Below are 21,334 nucleotides of genomic sequence, written 5' to 3'. Positions count from 1 at the left end.
GAACTTAGCCAGAAATATTTGTTACCTGTTGATCAAGCACTCACTGTGCTGTTACAGTGTTGACCACCACTGAGGGAATGGAAAATGAATCATACCGTCCCTGCCTTCAAGGAGTGTGTGTATGGTCTAAGGGGGCAGGAAGGTGCCTCATTGTCATAGGTGAGTGGCGGGTGGTCAGATAAAAGTGATGGCATAAAGTGCTTTGGATTCAGAGATTGAAGGGATCAAGAAAGGGAATATTAGTGAACCAACTTTTGAGCTGGGGCATTTTTCTTGGGTTTTGTTCATTCTGAAGGAAGATGAAGCTACCAGAATAGCTTATGTTTAAAAGGAGGGAGGCTTTTTAGACTTCACTGGTGGTACGGTGGATAGGCATCCACCTTCCAGTGCAGGGAACATGGGCTCGATCCCTGACCCAGGCAGATTCCACATGCCTCGGGGTAACTGAGCCTGGGCACCACAGCTGCGGAAGCCCACAGCCCTAGAGCCTTGCCTGCAACAAGAGAAGCCAGTGCAATGGGAAACCTGCGCACAACAGCTCAGGTAGCCCCCTTCCCTCCCCGCCCCCACCTCGCAACTAGAGAAAGCCCGCACGCACGCAGCAAGGAAAACCCAGCACAGCCATAAACAAATAAATATTTAAAAGTGGGTGTGCTTAATGAAGGAGACCCATCACTCCTCACTGGAGTTACAGGTAATCAGGTGGTCCCTGTCTCATCCGCTCTGTATCTCTGTGACTTGGGTCCACAGCCGTCTCCTCCTAGTATCTCTCTCTGTCCATCTTATTTTCTTGCTTCTTCCAGTTGCCTGCTTCCTGTCCCCGCGTGGTTTTGCCAGGCACCACCTCTGCCTATGACTTCCCCTCCCTGCCAGCCTTAGCTAACCAGAGCCTGGATGTGTTTGTACACAACGCTTAAGCAAGGAGAACGCAGTTGACAGAGTGCTTTCCTCTGGCTGTAATCAGCTTTGGGGCCAGAGCTGCAGAGTTAAAATATGGGCACTTAGGAGAGCTCTTGCCAAGGAAGAGGGTGGGGGCTGGAGGGCTGCAGAGAGGGGCAGGCATGTTGGAGCCTCCTAACCAATTCAGCCAACGTTCATGAAGGTGGACTACCTTGGGGAGGCTGCGAGTGGGGATCTCATTGTGTTTCCTGCCTGTGCAAAGTATATTTTCAACGGGGAGGTGGTGCACATATGTACTTAACCCGAATGTCAGGCACACTGCGATAAATACCAGAAAGCATTCCTGAAGTGGGCTAGAAGGGTTCACATCTATTACACTGTGAGTGGAGGAGGTTTGTCCCCGGGGAGGAACCTCATGGACCTCAGCATTTGAAGTGCAGTGTAAGGGTCTTAAGAAGAGTGTGCTTGTTGCACAGTGAGTGTGTTTATTCAGTGACTGCCCTGTATAATTCAGGAACGGTTTTTAGAAACTGCGGACTGTCTGCTTTTCAAGGAACTGACCCAAACCTAAATTTGCTTCTGCTTTAAGTATTGATTACTGAAGCTGTCATCATCTGAATTTTTTCATAATTAAAAAAATAGTGATCAGTGGGATCAAATAGGAGACATTTTAGAAAAGGATAGGGGCCCTATAAAAATCAGGCTTTGCTAATACCTGCTGTTTCAGCAAATTCTCAGCAATGCTTGTTGTGTGAGCATACCGTACATGCAACATACACATGAAATAGCTTAGGGATCTCAGATATCTTTATTTCCTATGTTAAGGTGTGAGACGCCACAAAGAAAACAGAACGCTTGTCATGAATTATTTGTCTCCTAACACCAAAATGCTTGTCTCTAGTAAAATACTGGCACTGTTTAATAAAAAATAAGATACAGTCCAACTCTGCAACCTCACGGACTGTAGCCCACCAGGCTCCCCTGTCCATGGAATTCTCCAGGCAAGAATACTGGAGTAGGTAGCCATTCCCTTCTCCAGGGAATGTTCCTGATCGAGAAATAGAAACTGGGTCTCCTGCATTGCAGGCAGATTCTTTACCGTATAAGCCACCAAGGAAGATATAGTGTTTCAAATTTTTGTCAGAAACCTCAGTATGGTTTTTATTGTGGTTTTTTTGTTAGGTTTTTCTTTCTGACTTGGAAGTTCCTTGTGCTTGTGGTAATCACTGTGCCTAACTGGGACTAGATATACTTTAGAAGAAATTACATGTCTTTAATGTTTGGTGTGCCTCCCCCCTTTTAAATAAACTTCCTGAATTGAGAACAGCAATTTTTTATTCTCTTTGGCAAATTCGAATTAATAGCTCCTTGCCTCAGGATAAAAGTGGCTGCTTGGGTGGAAGTTGCCACTTGCCTTTTCATTGTTAAGCAGTAGGCAAACCAAGCATGGGATTCATGTGGTTTCCTAGTTTCCTCCAACTGTATGTTAACGATCACCGATGTCCCCGTCCTAGAGAAAGAAGGTAAAGAGCAGGAAATAACACATACGCCCTAGATTTTAGGATGGAAACTGGAAGGAAATTCTGTGTTTGGCTGATCACTTTGTAGAGCTCTGGTGGCCTTCAGGGAATAAGCCCTGTCTTCTCTGATCGTTTTGTTGCTATTGTTCAGTCGCTCAGTCATATCCAACTCTTTGTGACCCTATGATCTGCAGCTCGCCAGGCTTCCACGTCCTTCATCGTCTCCTGGAGTTTGCTCATACCCATGTCCATTGAGTTGGTGATGTCATCCAGCCATCTCATCCTCTGTCACCCCCTTTTCCTCCTGCCCTCAATCTTTCCCAGCATCAGGGTCTCTTCTAATGAGTCTGCTCTTCATATCAGGTGAAGTTTTGGAGCTTTGGCTTCAGCATCAAACTTCTCAATGAATATTCAGGGTTGATTTCCTTTAGGATTGACTGTTTTGATATCCTTGCTGTCCAAAGGACTCTCAAGCATCTTTTTCAGTACCACAGTTGGAAAGCATCAGTTCTTCAGCACTCTTTCATCTTAACTGGTCCATGTGCAGTTCTATCTGCTAGAAAATTACCTACCAAATAAGTTTCTGCTTTTTGCACCAGTTATTATCTTAGGACACTGAGATGGAAGGCATGTGAACCACCATATACATATATATATATATTGTTTTCTTATCAATATGTACCCTACTGATAATTTTTTGGTTTTGAATTAAAACGAAGAAAATATGACTTGACTGTGCCTCCTGCAGGCATAGTCCTCCTTGGTAGAAAGGGAAAGCTCCTAAGACAAGCCTCAGGGTAGTATTTCTGTGAAGTGGCAGCTGGAACCCCTTTAGAAAAATGCAGTAACTCACACTTTACTGTACACAATGTCGTGTCCCTCAGGGCGAGCTCTCTGGTGTCACACAGTTTATGACTCATGAGTGCTGTACTTTTGTGATGTAATAAACAAGGTGGTGGGAGAATTATATTCCTGCCCCCAAAACCACTTCACCTTTTATTCTGTTGGACAAAAAAACCATGGGGATATTAAATTTTAGTGGCATTTTCAAGTTGAACATTGTCTGTGATGGAAATGCATGCGTTGAAGTGTTAAGCTACTTAAGAACAAAATAAAATCAGGCGAAGGAGCTGTTTCCATGTAGAGCTAAGTTGCTGGCAAGGGTTTTGGAAGAATAACTTTTTCAATACGCATCCAGGATCTGATTTACATATCCTTCTCTGTGTGTTTACATAGCTTGTACCGCCCCCATTGAATTTCCCTCAGACTACACTGACCAGCGGCTCTGTTTTTTAGAGCAGTTTTAGATGCTGCTCCAAAAAACAGTTCTCTTGTGGCTCAGCTGGTAAAGAATCCACCTACAATGTGGGAGACGTAGGTTCTATCCCTGGGTTAGGAATATCCCTGGGAGAAGTGGAAGGCTACCCACTCCAGTATTCTGGCCTGGAGAAATGCATGGACTAAGGGAAATCCTGGTAAGGACAAGCGTGTTGAGCCATTTGGTCCATTAGGATCCCGTGACCCAGGTCCTGTGTTTCATCGTTATTACCATGTGTTTTGTGAGGGAAAATTAGAAGCTGCCCACCTGACTTTGAGTAATATCAGCATACTGCAAAGTTACTATGATCAGGGGAACTGGTGTGTAATTCTTCAAAAGGTCTGATTATCTCTATGAACATATTATATATAGGGAAGACATGCTCAACTTTTTTTTTTTTTAATGAGATTAACTTACCTATATTTTTTAATTAAAGAGAAAATGTGTGGAAAAGTATCAAAGGAGAGTGCCTGGGAGAAATTTGAAAGTAGAGACTAGGATATATTCAGTCTACTACTATTGCTGACATCACTTAATCTGTGATGGAGGAACAGGGATGGTAAAGTAATTGAAGTAGTTTGTGAAATATTTGGGATCTTAGGGTAAGAGTTCAGCATTTTGAAGGTAAACTTTTGTTATAAAGTGTTGCTAAATGAACTAAATTTTGTAGAATCTTAATGAAGTAATCACATAACATTTTATCAATAATATTCCTGTTCAGTAGAAAATTGTCTGAAATTTTATCTGTGATTGTTAGCTCTGTAAAATCACAGACGATAACCACTCTGTTGCTGCACTTTACTAGCACAGGGCTTGACACATCATAGGTACTCAGTAAAATTTTAGTCAGTTAGATAGTACCCATACATTAAGGTAGGGGTTTTCATCCAATGAAAACTTACTGAAACTGTACAGTGTACCAGTCACTATTTTAAGTTCTGGGAGGGGAACAGTGAACAAGAAAAATACAAAGTCGATGCCCTTGTTGAGCTTATATTCTAGAAGGAAAGACAGACAATAAACGACGCAGGACACGGGCTTGATTCTGGATCAGGGAAATCCCCTGGAGAAGGGAATGGCAACCCACTCCAGTATTCTTGCCTAGAAAACTCCATGGACAGAGGAGCCCGGTGGGCTGAGTAGTCCGTGGGGTCACACAGAGTTGGGACATGACTGAGAGACCCTTTCACTTTCACACTGACCAGGGCTCTGTTTTTTAGAGCAGATTTAGAGGCTAGCAAAATGGAGAGGGAGGTGCAGAGATTTCCTCTGTACCCACTGCCCTGACTCACGCGTAGCTTCTCCCCTTTTCTCAACATCCCCCAGCAGAATAGTACATTTTTTATACTATTTATTTACGTATATTTCTTTTTGGCTGCTCTGGGTCTTCATTGCTGGGCTCGGACTTTTCTCTAGTTGTGTCAAGCTCAGGCTACTCTTTGTTGTGGTTCATGGGCTTCTTGCGTCTGTGGCTTCTCTTGTTGCAGAGCCCTGGCTTTAGGCATTCAGACTTCAGTAGTTATGGCCCAGGGGCTTGGGCTTCCAAGATGGCTCAGTGGGTTAAGAGTCTGCCTACAATGCAGGAGACTTGGGAGACGTGAGTTTGATCCTTGGATCAAGAGGAGATCCCCTAGAGGAAGAAATGGCAACCCACTCCAGTTTTCTTGCCTCAAAAATCCCATGGGCAGAGCAGCCTGGTGGGCTGCTGTCCATGGGATCACAGAGAGTCAAGACACAACTGAGCATAGCACACAACAATAATGGGCTAAGTTGCCCCAAGGCACGTGGGACCTTAAGTCCCCAGCTAAGGATCAAACCCATGTACCCTGCATTGGCAAGTAGATTCTCAACCACTGGGTCACCAGGGAAGTCCCCAGAATAGTACACGTGTTACCATTGATGAACCTCTATGGATACATCAGGATCATCCAAAGTCCATAGTTGGATGGACTAGTTGGGTCCACTCTTGGTGTTGTACATTCTATGAGTCTGGACAAATGTTTAATGACATGCACTCACCACTACAGTATCGAGTACCATAGAGAATAATTTCACTGTCCACCAAATTCTTTATGCTCTTCCTGTTCATCCCTCCTTCCCCCTAATAGCTGGTCATCACTGGTCTTGTTACTGTCGCCCTAGTTTTGCCTTTTCCAGAATGTCACATAGTTGGACTCATACATGTATTTTCACACTGGCTTCTTTCACTTAATAGGCAACTAAGATTTCTCTATTGGAGAAGGAAATGGCAACCCACTCCAGTGTTCTTGCCTGGAGAATCCCAGGGACGGGGGAGCCTGGTGGGCTGCCGTCTATGGGGTCGCATAGAGTTGGACACGACTAAAGCGACTTAGCAGCAGCAGCAGCAGCCAAGATTTCTCTATGTCTTCTCATGGCTTTATAACTCCTTTCTTTTTCCTGCTGGGTAATCCGTTGTCTGGATAGACCACAGTTTTCACTCGTTTTCAGTGGTTTAATTTTTTAATAGATTTGACCTCAGGGTTGGGATAGGATAAGACAAGTGAGGCACTCAGGAATTAAGATAAGTCATATTTTCATGCACTATTTAAAGGTCAAAAATTAATGCCCCAAACTCCACAGTGAATAAAAGATCAACATTTTAAAGACACAAAGTTCCCTCTGAACGTCACTGACAATCATTAGCAAAATTCCTTCTATCCATAACCCACACTGTGGACAGTATCTTCGTGCTCTGAAACCTGCTTCTTCCCCAAAGTCACTGCTTCCCTCAAAGCCTTCTCAGGTCATTCTTTCCTCACAGCCCTCCCAGCATTGACATAGGGATATCTTCCTTCTCCTGCATTTTTACCTCCAAACCATACTTTCCTCCTCCTCCCTAAAAAACATCCCCCACCCAACCTATGGATGGACTAGTTCCCACCTGTCCTCCATCTGTTGGAGGCATCCAAAGGGCTCTTTCTGCCTCAGGGGCATCCCCCTCAATCTTCAAAGATTTTAGGCCCTCATTCTCTGTCATTCAGCCAACTGCATCTTTCATCATTCTTAGCTGATTTTGATATCAGCCTCGATGCTCCAAGATTCCAGTTTCTCTGTTCCTCCAGTGATCTTGCTTTTATCATTCTTCAGCCATTCTCTCTGAAATTCATATTATAATCCTTGCAGATACCAGTGACTGTACCTCCTCCACAATCTTAATTTCAACTCTGACTGTCCAACTACTGCTTCTATCCAACTCACTTTTTTTTTTTTTTGGTACCTTTAGGACAGAATTCTGTAGCCCACAGCAGGACTCATTGATACTACATCGATTTGGCTGTGATGGGTTTTAGTTGCTGCATGCGAGATCTTTCATGTTAATTGAGGGGACTGACTAGGGATCAAAGCCAGGCCCCCTATTGGAGTCTTAGCCACTGGACCACCAGGGAAGCCCTAATATTACAGTCTTTGAACTGTGTATCTCACTCTTCCTACATCCCCTAGATTCTATTATAACCCATCATTATAACCATTCCCTTGCTTCTATCCTCAGTTCTCTTATATTTTCTCTCTTCATTGTATTTAACAGGCAAAACAGCAACTCTGGTGAAATGCAAGATTTATACAAGGGCAAGACCATTTTAGAAACAAATTTTTATGTTTCTGTTTTTCCTTCAAATCTCTTCTCATTATTATTAATAAATAGAAGTGATCTGATATTTTCATAAACCCATTTTAGTTTATCAAGTTTTACATTTCTTCCAAGTGTTCAGTAAACACCATGGTTTATTGAGAACAGTAATCAGAGTGAAGAGCTGTAGTTAGTTATCAAGGGAAGAGATTCATAAATGCAGTTCTTTATCTAAAGGACATTCATGATAACTGTTTGATAAATTATTCTTATGTAAATTACTCTGAACAAAGAGACAAATTTTTCCAGAGAGCTCTTGTTGTGTGTCATATCCTGTGTGTGAAATGTTTGCCTAGTTGACTAAGACAGGGTTGGGTTGAATTTCAGTCATGGTAATATTCTCAGGTGTATTTGCCATAATATTATTTAGGGGGGATATCCCTGGTGGGCCAGTGGCTAAGCCTTTTTGCTCCCAATGCAGGGGTCTGGGGTTTGATCCCTGGTCAGGGAACTAGTTTCCATGTGCTGCAACTAAGACCTGGTACAGTCAAATAAATAAATAAAAATAGTTTTAAAAATTATTTTGGGCATTACAGACTATCTTCACACCCATTTACTTTGCATTGAAATGACTCCATAAAACACATGAAAAGATGCTCAACATCACTCATTATTAGAGAAATGCAAATCAAAACCACAATGAGGTACCACTTCACACCAGTCAGAATGTCTGCGATCCAAAAATCTGCAAGCAATAAATGCTGGAGAGGATGTGGAGAGAAGGGAACCCTCCTACACTGTTGGTGGGAATGCAAACTAGTACAGCCACTATGGAGAACAGTGTGGAGATTCCTTAAAAAATTGCAAATAGAAATGCCTTATGACCCAGCAATCCCACTGTTGGGCATACACACAGAGGAAACCAGAATTGAAAGAGACACATGTACCCCAATGTTCATTGCAGCACTGTTTATAATAGCCAAGACATGGAAACAACCTAGATGTCCATCAGTAGATGAATGGATAAGAAAGCTGTGGTACATATACACAATGGAGTATTACTCAGCCATTAAAAAGAATACATTTGAATCAGTTCTGATTAGATGGATGAAACTGGAGCCGATTATACAGAGTGAAGTGAGCCAGAAAGAAAAACACCAATACAGTATACTAACACATATATATGGAATTTAGGAAGATGGCAATGATGACCCTGTATGCAGGACAGCAAAAAAGACACAGATGTGTATAGCGGACTTTTGGACTCAGAGGGAGAGGGAGAGGGTGTGATGATTTGGGAGAATGGCATTGAAACATGTATAATATCATGTAAGAATCGAAATGCCAGTCTATGTCTGATGCAGGATATGACACGCTTGGGGCTGACGCGCGGGGATGACCCAGAGAGATGTTGTGGGGAGGGGGGTGGGAGGGGGGCTCATGTTTGGGAACGCATGTACACCTGTGGTGGATTCATGTCAATCTATGCCAAAACCAATACAGAATTGTAAAGTAAAAATTAAAAATAAATAAATAAAAAAAATAATAATAGAAGGAAGGAAAAAAAAAAAAAAAAAGAAATGACTCCATACTTTTAAGAGCCCCTGCCCACCAATGGACTACAGTCCATAGGGTCACATCGAACCAAACTGAGTGACTTAGCACGCTCGCACCTCCTCCCTTTCTTTTTTATCATCCCTAGAAAATATGTTTGAATAGAGAAGTCTGGTAGGCTACAGTCCATGGGGTCGTATGAGTCGGACACGGCTTAGCAACCAAACCACAAAACCACTAGAAAATAGGTTAAAGGACTTCTCTGGTGGTCCAGTGGTTAAGACTATGCACTCCTAATGCAGAGGTCCCAGGTTCGAATCCTGGTCAGGGAACTAGATCCCACATGCTGCAGCCAAGACCCAGCACAGCCAAATAAATGAAAAAAAGGAAAAAAAAAATGTTACGCTGGAAGGGGTGCTTATAAAGTAGGAGTACGTGTAAAGTAAAAGTTAGATTGTGTCACGTCATGTAAAGTAAAAGTTAGATTGCATCATGTTTTGAGTGGACGATCGTTTTCTTTACCCTGAATTCCCCAAAGTGTTAGTTGCTCTGTCGTGTCCAACTCTCTGTGACCCCCTGGACTGCAGCCAACCAGGCTTTTCTATCCATGGAGTTTTCCAGGCAAGAATACTGGAGTGGGTTGCCATTCCCTTCTCCAGGGGATCTTCCCAATCCAATGATCGAACCCAGGTCTCCCGAGTTGCAGGCAGTTTTTTTTTTTTTTTAACCATCTAACCCACCAGGGAAGCCCAAGCTTGACTACCGAATATATAGAGCCAGCCTATATATATATATATATATGTATCTCGAACCCTTGGGATAGCAGCCGTGGTTCATCGGGTGCCTGTGTGCCAGCCCCACCTCCAGTAACAATGTACCCTCTCTGTGTGCTCTCCCAGGTCTACCCTGAACTACAGATCACCAATGTGGTGGAAGCCAACCAGCCAGTGACCATCCAGAACTGGTGCAAGAGGGGCCGGAAGCAGTGCAAGACCCACGCGCACATGGTCATCCCCTACCGCTGCCTGGGTGAGCTGGCCGGCCTGGGCGCCGGCAGGGACGGGCCGTGGGCTTTGGGCATAAACGGGAAGGGTGCTCTAATTATGAGATCAGATATGCAGGCTCTTCCTTCAGCATATTGCCACTCTGTATTAGACTATATTTTGGACTCTGATTAAAGTATCCTGTGTCCTAACAATAAAGGAGCAGTATTTCTGGGCTTCCAGCCTCAGAATGAATTTACCTAATGTGCTTATTTTAATTAAAAATCGTGGGCCTCTTCTACAACTGCTGAATGAAAATGTCTGGTGGTGGGGCCCAGAAATCTTAGTTTCACCGATTTCTGTAGGTGATTCTCCTGTACCCGAATTGTCTAGAATTAGTAGAATTCACACCTTGTATGTTTCTTGACATAGACCTCATAGAAGAGAGAGCCTAATGTGCATTTTGCTAATTCTTAAAAAGCGCTTTCTACAGTAGCCCACTACTCTTCCTGTTTGATGATAATTGGGGAATTAGAGTTAAGCTAATTTTGTTATTCTGCTTACTGGAGGAAGCAGTTTGATCACTTAGATTTAAATGTGCACTTTCACTTTTTACTGACTTTTACTTTAAACTGTTGTTCTAAAAACTGAGTTGCTTTATGTAGTATTGTGTTTTTTCCTCTGGAAACACTGTCATACTCCACATTTAATCTGTCCTGCTTATTAGTTTCTTCCTGCTTGATTTTTTTTTTTAATGTAGCTGCAATAGGGAAATCAGCAGCCTTTGATTTGATAGCCAGCATCTAGATGTTTTCCAGAAGTATATTCATTAGCAAGGTGATTGTAAATAAGGACATAAGGATTTATCTGAGAATGATGTGGACAAGTATTGATACACATTCCAATAATGTCTTGTAAAAACTAAAAAGGGTCTTTAAAAAAAAGTCCCCAACAGCAAACTTAGAAGTTCAGAATGACAAAGATTCTGTAATACTTGTGTCAAACATGAATGTTGTAAGAACCTATTGATTACTGGAGATGCCTGCACACACTTTGAGACATTAATAGGAAACTGGCCTAATCTCCAGTGAATGAAGATTTCATCTGGTGGATTTATGATAAAGAAAATATGCAAACCCAGATTCTTAAACATTTGGCAGTTAAAGAGTTTCCTTGTTCCTAATTGCAGAAGACAACACTTGTGATGTGTTTAGCCACTTTCCCAGGCCTGGTATAGTATCTGGTGTTAACTTAGCATATCAACAATACCTCTTCTTGACTACTCATGGGCCTAGATGATCATTGTATACTTCTGGTAGGCCTATATCCACATTATATACTTCACCTGGCCTATATGAATCTTTTATCATGTTTTCTCATTTTATGAATCCCTGGTATTTTTCTACTGAACCCAAAATTAGACCTTAACATGACCGTGACAAGTGGAACACACGATGCCTCCAACTTTGTTACTGAGCTTAGATTAGAATGAAGGATTGTACGTACTACCTCACTCCTAGGTGATGGCAAATTTTCCATAAGTTTTTTTTCCCCCTGATTTTTCAAATTGAACAAAGTATTCTTTAAATTGTGTAGTAGTAGTGTTAGTTGTATTCAACTCTGCAGCCCCACTGGACTAGAGCTCACCGGGCTCCTCAATCCATGTTAGAGGAGAGAATACTAGAATCCTTGCCTGGAGAGAATACTCCAGGCACGAATACTAGAGCAGGTTGCCATTCCCTCCTCCAGGGAATCTTCGTGATCGAACCCAGAGATCGAACCCAGAGATCGAACCCAGCTCTCCCACATGGCGGGCAGCTTCTTTGCCAGCTGGGAAATTCTATAGTGCCTTACAATTTTCAAAAGTTTCACAGTTATGATGTCATATAATCCCATAACAACCGGTTTTTTTCCCTACCCCATGCTGTCCCTCCCTTTTCCCTCTTCCCACTGGTAGCCGCTAGTTTGTTCTCTGTATCTGTGAGTCTACTTCACTTTTGTTTTATTCATGGGTTTGTTGTATCTCTTAGATTCCACATATAAGTGGTATCATACAGTATTTGTCTTTTTCTGTCTGACTTACTGTTCATGTTGTTGCAAAAGGCAAAATTTCATTCTTTAACTGAAAGTATTACAAAAGGTGGTACATAATATAATCCCAATGAATGTGCACAGTGTGTCTTGTTTTCGGGAAAAGGAATGGAAAAACATGTGTGTAATTTATGTATTTTTTTAATTCCATTCATACTGCCTGGTCCCAATAGTTTGAACATTGTTTGTCCAGTTTTCTTCCCTTCCTTTCCCTTTTGTTCCTTTCTCCTTTCCTTCCCTCTTTGTGCCTGCCTAGATTTAACCTCTGTTACACAGAGAGGTTATCAAGCATTTTGTAGCTGCATAGGGCACCCACTGAAATACTCTGTGAGGCAGGTGATGTTGGATTTTTCAGTCTCACTTCACTGGTACAAATATTGAAAGTCAGCAAGACTGAATTTCTTGCAGTAACTCACACATCAGTTTAGCAGTAGAATCAGGACCAAAGCCCAAGGATTTTTGATTCGCAATCCAGATTTCCTTCCAGTATCGGCAGAAAATTGTATTAGAGCCAATAACCACCTGATTTATAAAATCAAATCTTAGAGGAAAGACTATGAATTGGAGGCAATAACTAACACCTAAAAAAAAAAAAAATCCCACTGTAGATATGTCTCATAAAGGCCACAGCCATATCCCTAGAAGCTCCATGGCTCTCTTCGTGTGATCAGGTTTCCACTTTATGGTAGGGAGAGGCAACCTTCTTATATACGGGCCTTCTCAGGTGTGGTTTGATGTTTACTCGCTAAGTCATGTCTGACTCCATGAACTGCAGCACGCCAGGCTTCCCTATCCTTCACCATCTCCTAGAGTTTGCCCAAGCTCATGTCCATTGAATCGGTGATGCCATCCACTCATTTCATCCTCTGCCACCCCCTTCTCCTCTTGCCCTCAATCTTTTCCAGCATCAGAGTCTTTCCCAATGAGTTGGCTATTCACATCAGGTGGCCAAAGTATTGGCGCTTCAGCATCAGTCTTTCCACTTTCAGATGGCTCACTGGTAAAGAATCTACTTGCCAATGCAAGAGACATGGATTCAATCCCTAAGTCAGGGAGATCCCCTGGAGGAGGAAATGGCAACCCACTCCAGTATTCTTGCCTGGAGAATCCCATGGACAGAGGAGCCTGGAGGGCTACAGTCTAGGGGTGAGTCACAGAGTTGGATACCACTGAGCGACTGGGCACACAGGAACATTTATGTATTACTTCCTGCTTGAATAAAGAATTACTGTTTAGCGTTACCATAAGTACCATCTAAAATTTCTGGCTGTATCCACATAAATCCTTTACACAAAAGAGATTATTTTACTAAAGTTAATTCTCAGACGGGCACTACCTAGAAAGCAAAAGAAGATTGTCTTTAATATTAAGCATATTAAAATTCAAAACAAAGCTAGAAGAGAGAAAAATGCCTGTCACATTCAGCATGTAACCTTCCTTATCAGGTGCAGGAAAAGGGCTACACTAGGTTGTTTTTCTCTAAGCCATGTATTTGCCGTGGGCATCCCTGCTCTACAGTGTCTGGTATCCCTTGTCTAGATGGAGAAAGTGTATTAGGTTGCTGTTGTCACTTTCTTCCCATGAAGTAGATGATTTCTCTTGGGAGTCAGCTGGCTTTCTCATTTCACGCTTTGCTTTTAGTTATGCCTCAGGCACCAGACAGTAAGATTGTCTTAGTCATTTGAACATTTTATTAATTATTTCATATAGGATTCAAGCACATCATTATTATTCAAGGAGAATATTTTCTTTGCAAAATGTTTGACTCCTTTCCATTTGGATTACTACTTTTCCTGGTGTCATAGATCCATTATTGAAATTGATGTTTTTCTGCATTTGCTACTGTCCAGTAAAGGCTAATAATTCAATTATAAGCAAAAAAAAGATGAGTAGAAACTCTTGAATCAGCTCCTGCTCTGGTTGCCATTTTTATATGAAATACCAGCACTGTTTGAGTTGTATATATGTATTGTGACTCTCTCCAAGAGATAATGAGATATGAAATTTTTTAAAGTTGAGCTTATTAGAGGTTCTTCATACAAGTAAGTTATGACGTCAATAATTTACTGTTTGCTTTTATAAACAGTAGCTTAACTCATGAAAAGTATATTTTGTTTTTATTGCTTTTATTTTTTTCTATTGTTTTTAGATTGTTTCCATTTATATAAAGAGACAGACAGATGCTGACATCCAAGAAAGTTAAAAAGTCACATAGAACTTAAATTTCACATGGTCACATTTTCACCTACTTTATTTAAAAAGTAACTTCCCTTGGGAGGTGGCTCAGTCGGTAGAGTCTGCTGTACTCCAGGAGACTTGAGTTCGACACCTGAGTCAGGAAGATCCCCTGGGGAAGGAAATGGTAACCCACTCCAGTATTCTTGCCTGGGAAATCCCATGGACGGAGGAACCTAGTGGGTTACAGTCCATGGGTCGCAAGAGTCAGACATGACTTAGCAACTAAACCTACCCACCTACCTTATTTTAAAAGAAGCCAAAATGCCTTTAGATTTAGTAACGCATCAGCTAGAGTGGAAGTAGGATATTTGAGTTTTTAATTTCTCTATGTATTTGGAATCAGTACTATCATATCAGATCTGATGGTCTGGAAACATGTACTTTTCTGTGCCAACCAGTAAACAGCTGCTTCCTAGTTACATGTGCATAATTTCATCTTGGAAATTGTTGGCTTGCTGTTTTAACATAAATTTAATACACTGGACCGTAATGTTTCCAGCTTTTAACCTCACGCTGTATCTTTCCTCATAGACTTTTCCTGGTGTGACTGAGTTGAAATGACTATGATAGGGAATTAAGAAAGAAATGGACGCCCATCAAAGTTCTCTTTGCACTCTGGGAACATCTTTTTTAAGTGGTTTACTGCTTACCATCACTTTCTACCTACAACAGAGAAAGGAAACTGAATTTCCTTCTTGTGTTTACAACTCAATTCTCATCATGTTATTTCCCAAAACAACACATTTGAGATCTTTTCTGATTTTGTTTACTGTTTTTTCTAGCAAATAACTTTTAAAAGGACTACAGTGGAAAATACAACTTGTATATGACAGTTGTACAAGATTTGGGGGGATTTAGGGCACCATGTTTAGCTTTATACCACATGAATAACTGTAACCAGAAAGAGAATATGTCAGAAAAACTTGCAGAGTGGTACAGACAAGTATTGTTATGTTTCCTAGGACAGGAAAGTGGCTTAAACCCAGTGTAACAAATGGAATTCAGTTAGTTAACCCAGACTATGCCACAAAGACCTCATTTCCATTATATTTTAATTAGCTAGATACATTTTAAATTTTATATAAATAATAGGTAAAATATATTAGACATGGACTTAATGCCATCACAAAGTATAGGACATTTTTGATGTATTTCTTCTTTAGGAAAAGAACTGAGAAATGCTTTTTTGTGGACTTAAAAGAATTTGGTTTTGATCCTGCAAATTAGGGAAAGCATATCTCTATAATATCTCCAAATAGTACCCATTAAAGTATAACTATATTTCTTAGAAAGGGAAAGGTTAATTATTTCAAGCTTAGTGAAGTGAAATTTGGGGAAATAATTTCTCTGAGGTAGTTTAGCACCTTTTAAAAAAGTAATTTCATATTTGTATATCATGAAAGAATTGACCATAAAGCATTGAGGCATAAAGTATGCACAGCAAGAAAAAATCATGAATGTTAGAAATGTCATAAAGATGACAGTCCATGTGAAGCCAGAGTAAAGATGTATTTCAGTTTCAGTATCAAAGGATATGATGACATGTCCGAATTTTAGTACTCAACAGAGCAAGCTCTCAATGTAGAGTCTAGAAATAAATTGTTAGTTTTGTTTATCACCCTAGTCACAAGCAGCTTCATTAAACTTTCTCTCTCTTCTACATCCCTTGATAAATGTCAGCTCTTGCTGGTGGTGCAATGTGTCCTTCTTTTTTTTCCCCCCTGTCGTTGAGTCTCAGGCTTTAGCTGTGAAACCTGATGGTGAAGGGAAGTCCCAAGGCAACAGCTGTGCGCAGTCTGGAGAGAAACCCGTCCAGATTGGAGGAGAACGGGGCAGATCCCAGGAGGGAGGGCTCCAGGGAAAAATTAGCGCTGGTGGACCTGCCTGTACTTAAGGGAGGTTGTAGAATTCTGCTACAGAGTTCATGAAAGATGCAGTACTGACGGGTGCAGAGAAAATGAAGCAAATATAAAACTGGGGTGAGGATTAACTTTATGTAAACAGAAAGCCAAATTTAAAAGATAGCAAACAGTTGTAAGATAAAAGGGAAGGAGATGCCACTCCCCGGTTCTGAGCAGTACAGACGCCATAGAAATAATAAAAGTATACTGGAAGGAACGTGGGAATGGAAGAAATGGACTCGCCTTCACATATGGAAGACTAGAAGTGGGAAAAATCAAAGAAAATACTATTGTATACGATTAACTCAGTACTACTTAAGTACAGAGTTCAGCAATAAACTCTGTAGAGACACAGCTACCTCTTTTTGCTACAGAGAAATTTATCCAGTTGGCCTGTGGCAGGAAGAAGTTGAGTTTAGGCTTGCAGGCATTATTTTCAATCTAGAAATTTTCTTTTAAGATTAGAAATTGTGAGTGAAACTAGTGTTAGGGGTGTCCTTATTTAGCTTACTTTGAGTTGGATAGAGTTAAACTGTGATTTCACAGAGCTGAGCTTATGTACCAACTTTAGAAGATGTTTGTGTCTCCTTGGGTGAAACTTATGACTCTCTCTATATAAAATTACCTTTATATAGTTTATACCTATTTTACAGAATTTAGGGCAGAATTCCACTGTTTTAGATGTTGTAGAGGTTTGTAGTTGTGACTGTTTTTACTCTGGAAACATGCTGGTCTTCTCTGCTGATTTCACGACAAGCATTTATTCAAGGACCCAAGCACAGCATCATCAAAACTCCCCTCCTTTTCCCCAGAAGTTTTCTCCTAAACACAATTGTGTTGAAATTTCTAATTCCAGTTAATGATTTTCTTTATTACTGGGTGGTAACAACTTTTTCTGTAAGATGAGTGAGTGTTGTAAAAATAGGAGGTAAAACTGGAGTGTACAGTGAAAGTTCCTGGAAAGAGAATGAGGCATGGTATGCATCCTAAACCATATGGAGAGAAAATGAAGATATATGAATTAGAAACTGTGTTCTGGGGACCATAATTTGTGTTGGTAGTATTGGTACATATTGTTGGCAAGTTAGAATAGAACTAAGATTGTTGATTATTTAAGTTTGAAATAGTATTTGTTGTTGTTCAGTCACTAAGTCACGTCTGACTCTTTTCGATCTCCTGAACTGCAGCACACCAGGCTTCCTGTCTTTAACTATCTCCTGGAATTTGCTCAGATTAACGTGTGTTGAGTCAGTGACGCCATCCAACCGTCTCATCCTCTGTTGCCCTCTTCTCCTCTTGCCCTCAGTCTTTCTCAGCATCAGGGTCATTTCCAAAGAGTCGGCTCTTGACATCAAGTGGCCAACGTATTGGAACTTCAGCTTCGGCATCAGTCCCTCCAATGAATATTCAGGACTGATTTCCTTTAGGATGGACTGGTTGGATCTCCTTGCAGTCCAAGGGACTCTCAAGAGTCCTCTCCAACACCACAGTTCTAAAGCATCAATTCTTCAGTGCTCAGCCTTCTTTATGGTCCAAATCTCACATCTGTGCAGGACTACTGGAAAAATCCATAGCTTTGACTATGTGGATGGACCTTTGTTGGCAAAGTAATGTCTATGCTTTTTAATACACTGTCTAGGTTTGTCATATCTTTTCTTCCAAGGAGCAAGCATCTTTTAATTTCGTGTCTGTAGTCACTGTCCCCAGTGATTTTGGAGCCCGAGAAAATAAACCCTGTCACTGTTTCCATTTTTTTCTCCATCTATTTGCCATGAAGTGGTGGGACTGGATGCCATGATCTTTGGAATAGTATAGAAATCACGTTTTTATTCACAAAGACGTTGAATTCATTTGATTGTTTCATGTGGTGTCTGGAAAAATATCTGAATAGTCAGCGTGGTTTTAAGCCTTTAATTATGGCAGTTCTTTAAATAGATGGTACAGTTAGATTATAGGAAAAACTCCTTATAGTCTGGAGTAATATTTCCATAAATTCTAGTAACCTGTTCATTTAGTGCCTCAACATCTTTTGAATTTAAATAGCAAATCCATAAGAAAGTAATAGGTTGGAGAAAGTTTTAAATTAGTGGATTTGAGGGCCTTTTGAAGGAAAAGAATAATCACAGAGCAATATTGAGAAGAAACAATATGTGGTGCTGAAGACTAAGAAGGCTTTCCTGCAGTGCTGGTAACTTTGGAAATAATTGTTTTTAAGCAGAAATGTTAGCTCTCTGAAAGCTGAAATTTTTGTTTCCTTCACTGAAACATATTTCAAGAGTTTTAAGTATGTCGTGGTACATTGAATAAGCGCATGTTCAATGAATGGATTGAGGAGTTAGCTGAATATTTTTAAAGGAAAGAAAACTTAAAGAAGGACTAGCCTAATCACTAGGAAGACAAAGTTTATAAAACCATAAATTCACATGCCTAAATGAATCTACAAGATTACAGAAATAAATATTGATCAATAGAGGAAGAACAGGTTTTATTCAACAACTAAGAAGTAACCTAAGAATCTCAGAATAGGTAGAAAATAAGGTTTTTTGGGGTTTGTTTGTTTTAACCTGGCTTAGAGAACAATAAACTCTGATTTCTGAGGAACAGGGTCTAACCTAGACATACCTAGTTTAAAGACAGTATAAAAATTAATAAAAAGAAAGCCTCTTTTAAGATAGAATCAGATCCCTCCCTCACCTTAACCCTCTATTGTGGTTTTAATTAGTGTTTTCCTGATGATTTATGGAGAAGGCGATGGCACCCCACTCCAGGACTCTTGCCTGGAAAATCCCATGGACAGAGGAGCCTGGTAGGCTGTAGTCCATGGGGTCACGGAGAGTCAGACACAACTGAGCGACTTCGCTTTCACTTTTCACTTTCATGCATTGGAGAAGGAAATGGCAACCCACTCCAGTGTTCTTGCCTGGAGAATCCCAGGGACGGGGGAGCCTGGTGGGCTGCTGTCTATGGGGTCACACAGAGTCGGACACGACTGAAGCGACTTAGCAGCAGATGATTTATAACTTTGAATAGTTTTTATAAGCTTACTCACCCATTTGGATATCCTCTTTTGTTAAAAGCCTGCGTACGTTTTTCACTCATTTCTTTAAAAAGTTTGTTGTTTTTCTACTTAATTTGTAGGATTTACTAGATTGGAATTCTTTTATGGAAACATGCATGGCAAATATTTTCTCCTTTTTAGGGGATTTGCTTTTTGAATCTCTTAAAAGTATCTTTCAGTTAAAACAAAAATTCTTTTCAAATCTCAGTAAAATAAAATACAATGGAGTCAGAGGACTTCTTTGGTGGTTCAGTGCTTGAGACTCCTCTGACTTCTACTGCAGGAGGTGCAGGTTCGATCCCTGGTCAGGGAACTAAGATCTACCACATGCTGTGCAGCTTGTCCATAAAAAAAAATAATTTTTAATTAAATTAAAAGAAATAAAACAGAGTCAGGCATACCTGAAATGGGAGCTCTCATGCACACACCACCTGTCACAGCTTTACATTTCTGAGCAGGAATGTCTGATACTACATCAGGAGGAAGAAAGATTTTCTCCTGGCCCAACAACAGGCGCAGTCAATGTAAGACTCTGCAACGCGGCAAATGAGAAGCCATCCCCCGCCCTGAAAGCTCCGTTTTCCTTCAATGGTCTTTTGTTAGATCAGCCACTCCTAACTTCCTTCTTTTCCTGTATAAAGTAACCTTCCTCTCCTTCATTTGCCAGGCTAGCCTGATTTTTGCTATAGCTTAATTATCTCAAATTGCAATTCCTCTGCTATTCCTGAATAAACTCATTTTGCTGGTAAAATTACATTCTAAAGCTGTTATATTTTAAAGGTTGATACCCATGTTATCAGAGGCATCTGAATTCAGAAATAAGACATACCATTAGATTCTTTGGGGACAGTGTCCTTATCTTTAGCTTTTAATGCTAATAATAAAGGATTATTTTAACAGAAACCCACTTCTAAGTATCATTTATAATGATAATGAAATCTAAAAGCTTATTTCAGATTTTTCTGTTGTATCTTAAGAGTTAGGATAATTTGTATGTAAACTAGTCATTAATTCCTATCATATTAAAATGCCTTTTTTAAGTGATGAAATGAATATGGTACTGAGTAGATGTTTGATGTATAGATATTAATTACTCCCCCTTTTAGAGGGTTAAATATCCTCATAACACTAAAATTTGGACCATCTTTTTTATTTATTAATTAAGGGTACATGTATTTTCAAAAACATTACCCACCTGGAATTCCCCTAAATTTTCCTCTTCAGTCTTAACTACTTTGACAGAATATGGTCCAACCTTGTTTGGGGTTTGAGGAATTATTTTTGGCTGTCACTGAAGATCTTCTTTATTGTATGATAACTTCATTAGCTCTAGGTTGCTAGATTTCTGTGAGTGGATCAAGTGACTCTTTCCTCTGGCTTTACTGAAAGTAGAATTACTTGTTATTCAGGGCTTATGATACTCTGCATTCTCTAAGCATATTTAATACAGTAGCCTCAATGTTCAGTCTGCCAAGAAGTTATCCTGTGTTTTGCCATTTAAATAACTTCAGCTGATTTTTCTTTTTCTCTTCTTGGTTCTCATTGCAAATTTTCAGTCCAAATTCTCAATCGAAGCATGGGAGCAGTGCACAGAGCAGCTTCCCATGTGGCTCCGCCTAGCAATGCAAAAGATATAGGAGATGCGGGTTCGATCCCTGGGTCAGGAAGATCCCTTGGAGAAAGAAATGGGAACCCTCTCCATTATCATTGCCTGGAGAATCCCATAGACAGAGGAGCTTGGCGGGCTACAGTCCTTGGGGTTGCAAAGAGTCAGACACAGCTGAGCACAGACATACGAGTGCACAAATTATCTTCAGTAAGTTCTTTCACTTCATTGTATCTGATCTTTGACTTCATTATGACCTTTGGTCATTAGGCCCTTTATTTCATTTGCTATATCAGCAATTTTTAGCCTTCTCATATTTTCCTGTCCATCAGAGACCCCTGGGTCCTCATGTCAGTAACGTAATCCCATGTCTTTAACATCCACCCTTGCTCTACCCATTGACAGCTGTGCTTCTTGATACGCCAGTCAGCCATTCCTATTTTATCTTTGCAGCATTCACCTCCCTCCAGTCAGCTGTTGTCAGGCATCTAGCCCTTCAGCTCCGGTGAATGAGGTCTTGGCTCAGACATTTTTCTGTCCTTTTCAGTGTCTCAGCAGTATCTATCCCTACTGATC

The 21,334-nt window shown here is 40.7% G+C and overlaps 1 protein-coding gene and 1 non-coding gene across 7 annotated transcripts in view; both read left to right on the top strand.

The window, feature by feature from the left end:
- The window catches only part of LOC120853653 (amyloid beta precursor protein), a 305,317-nt gene that overhangs the window by 86,388 nt on the left and 197,595 nt on the right, over nucleotides 1-21,334 (top strand). For all 6 annotated transcript variants that reach the window (XM_040227629.1, XM_040227643.1, XM_040227615.1 and 3 more), the window contains exon 3: nucleotides 9,781-9,910. In XM_040227629.1, coding sequence (XP_040083563.1) covers nucleotides 9,781-9,910 — 130 coding nt within the window. The remainder of the gene's footprint in view (nucleotides 1-9,780; nucleotides 9,911-21,334) is intronic.
- TRNAR-CCU lies at nucleotides 9,141-9,213 on the top strand. The gene has a single exon. It is a non-coding gene; the product is annotated as a tRNA-Arg (tRNA).

This window comes from Oryx dammah, unplaced genomic scaffold (assembly GCF_014754425.2).
Source record: "Oryx dammah isolate SB20612 unplaced genomic scaffold, SCBI_Odam_1.1 HiC_scaffold_2, whole genome shotgun sequence".
NCBI lineage: Eukaryota > Metazoa > Chordata > Mammalia > Artiodactyla > Bovidae > Oryx > Oryx dammah.
This window is presented reverse-complemented; position numbering and strand designations above follow the sequence as displayed.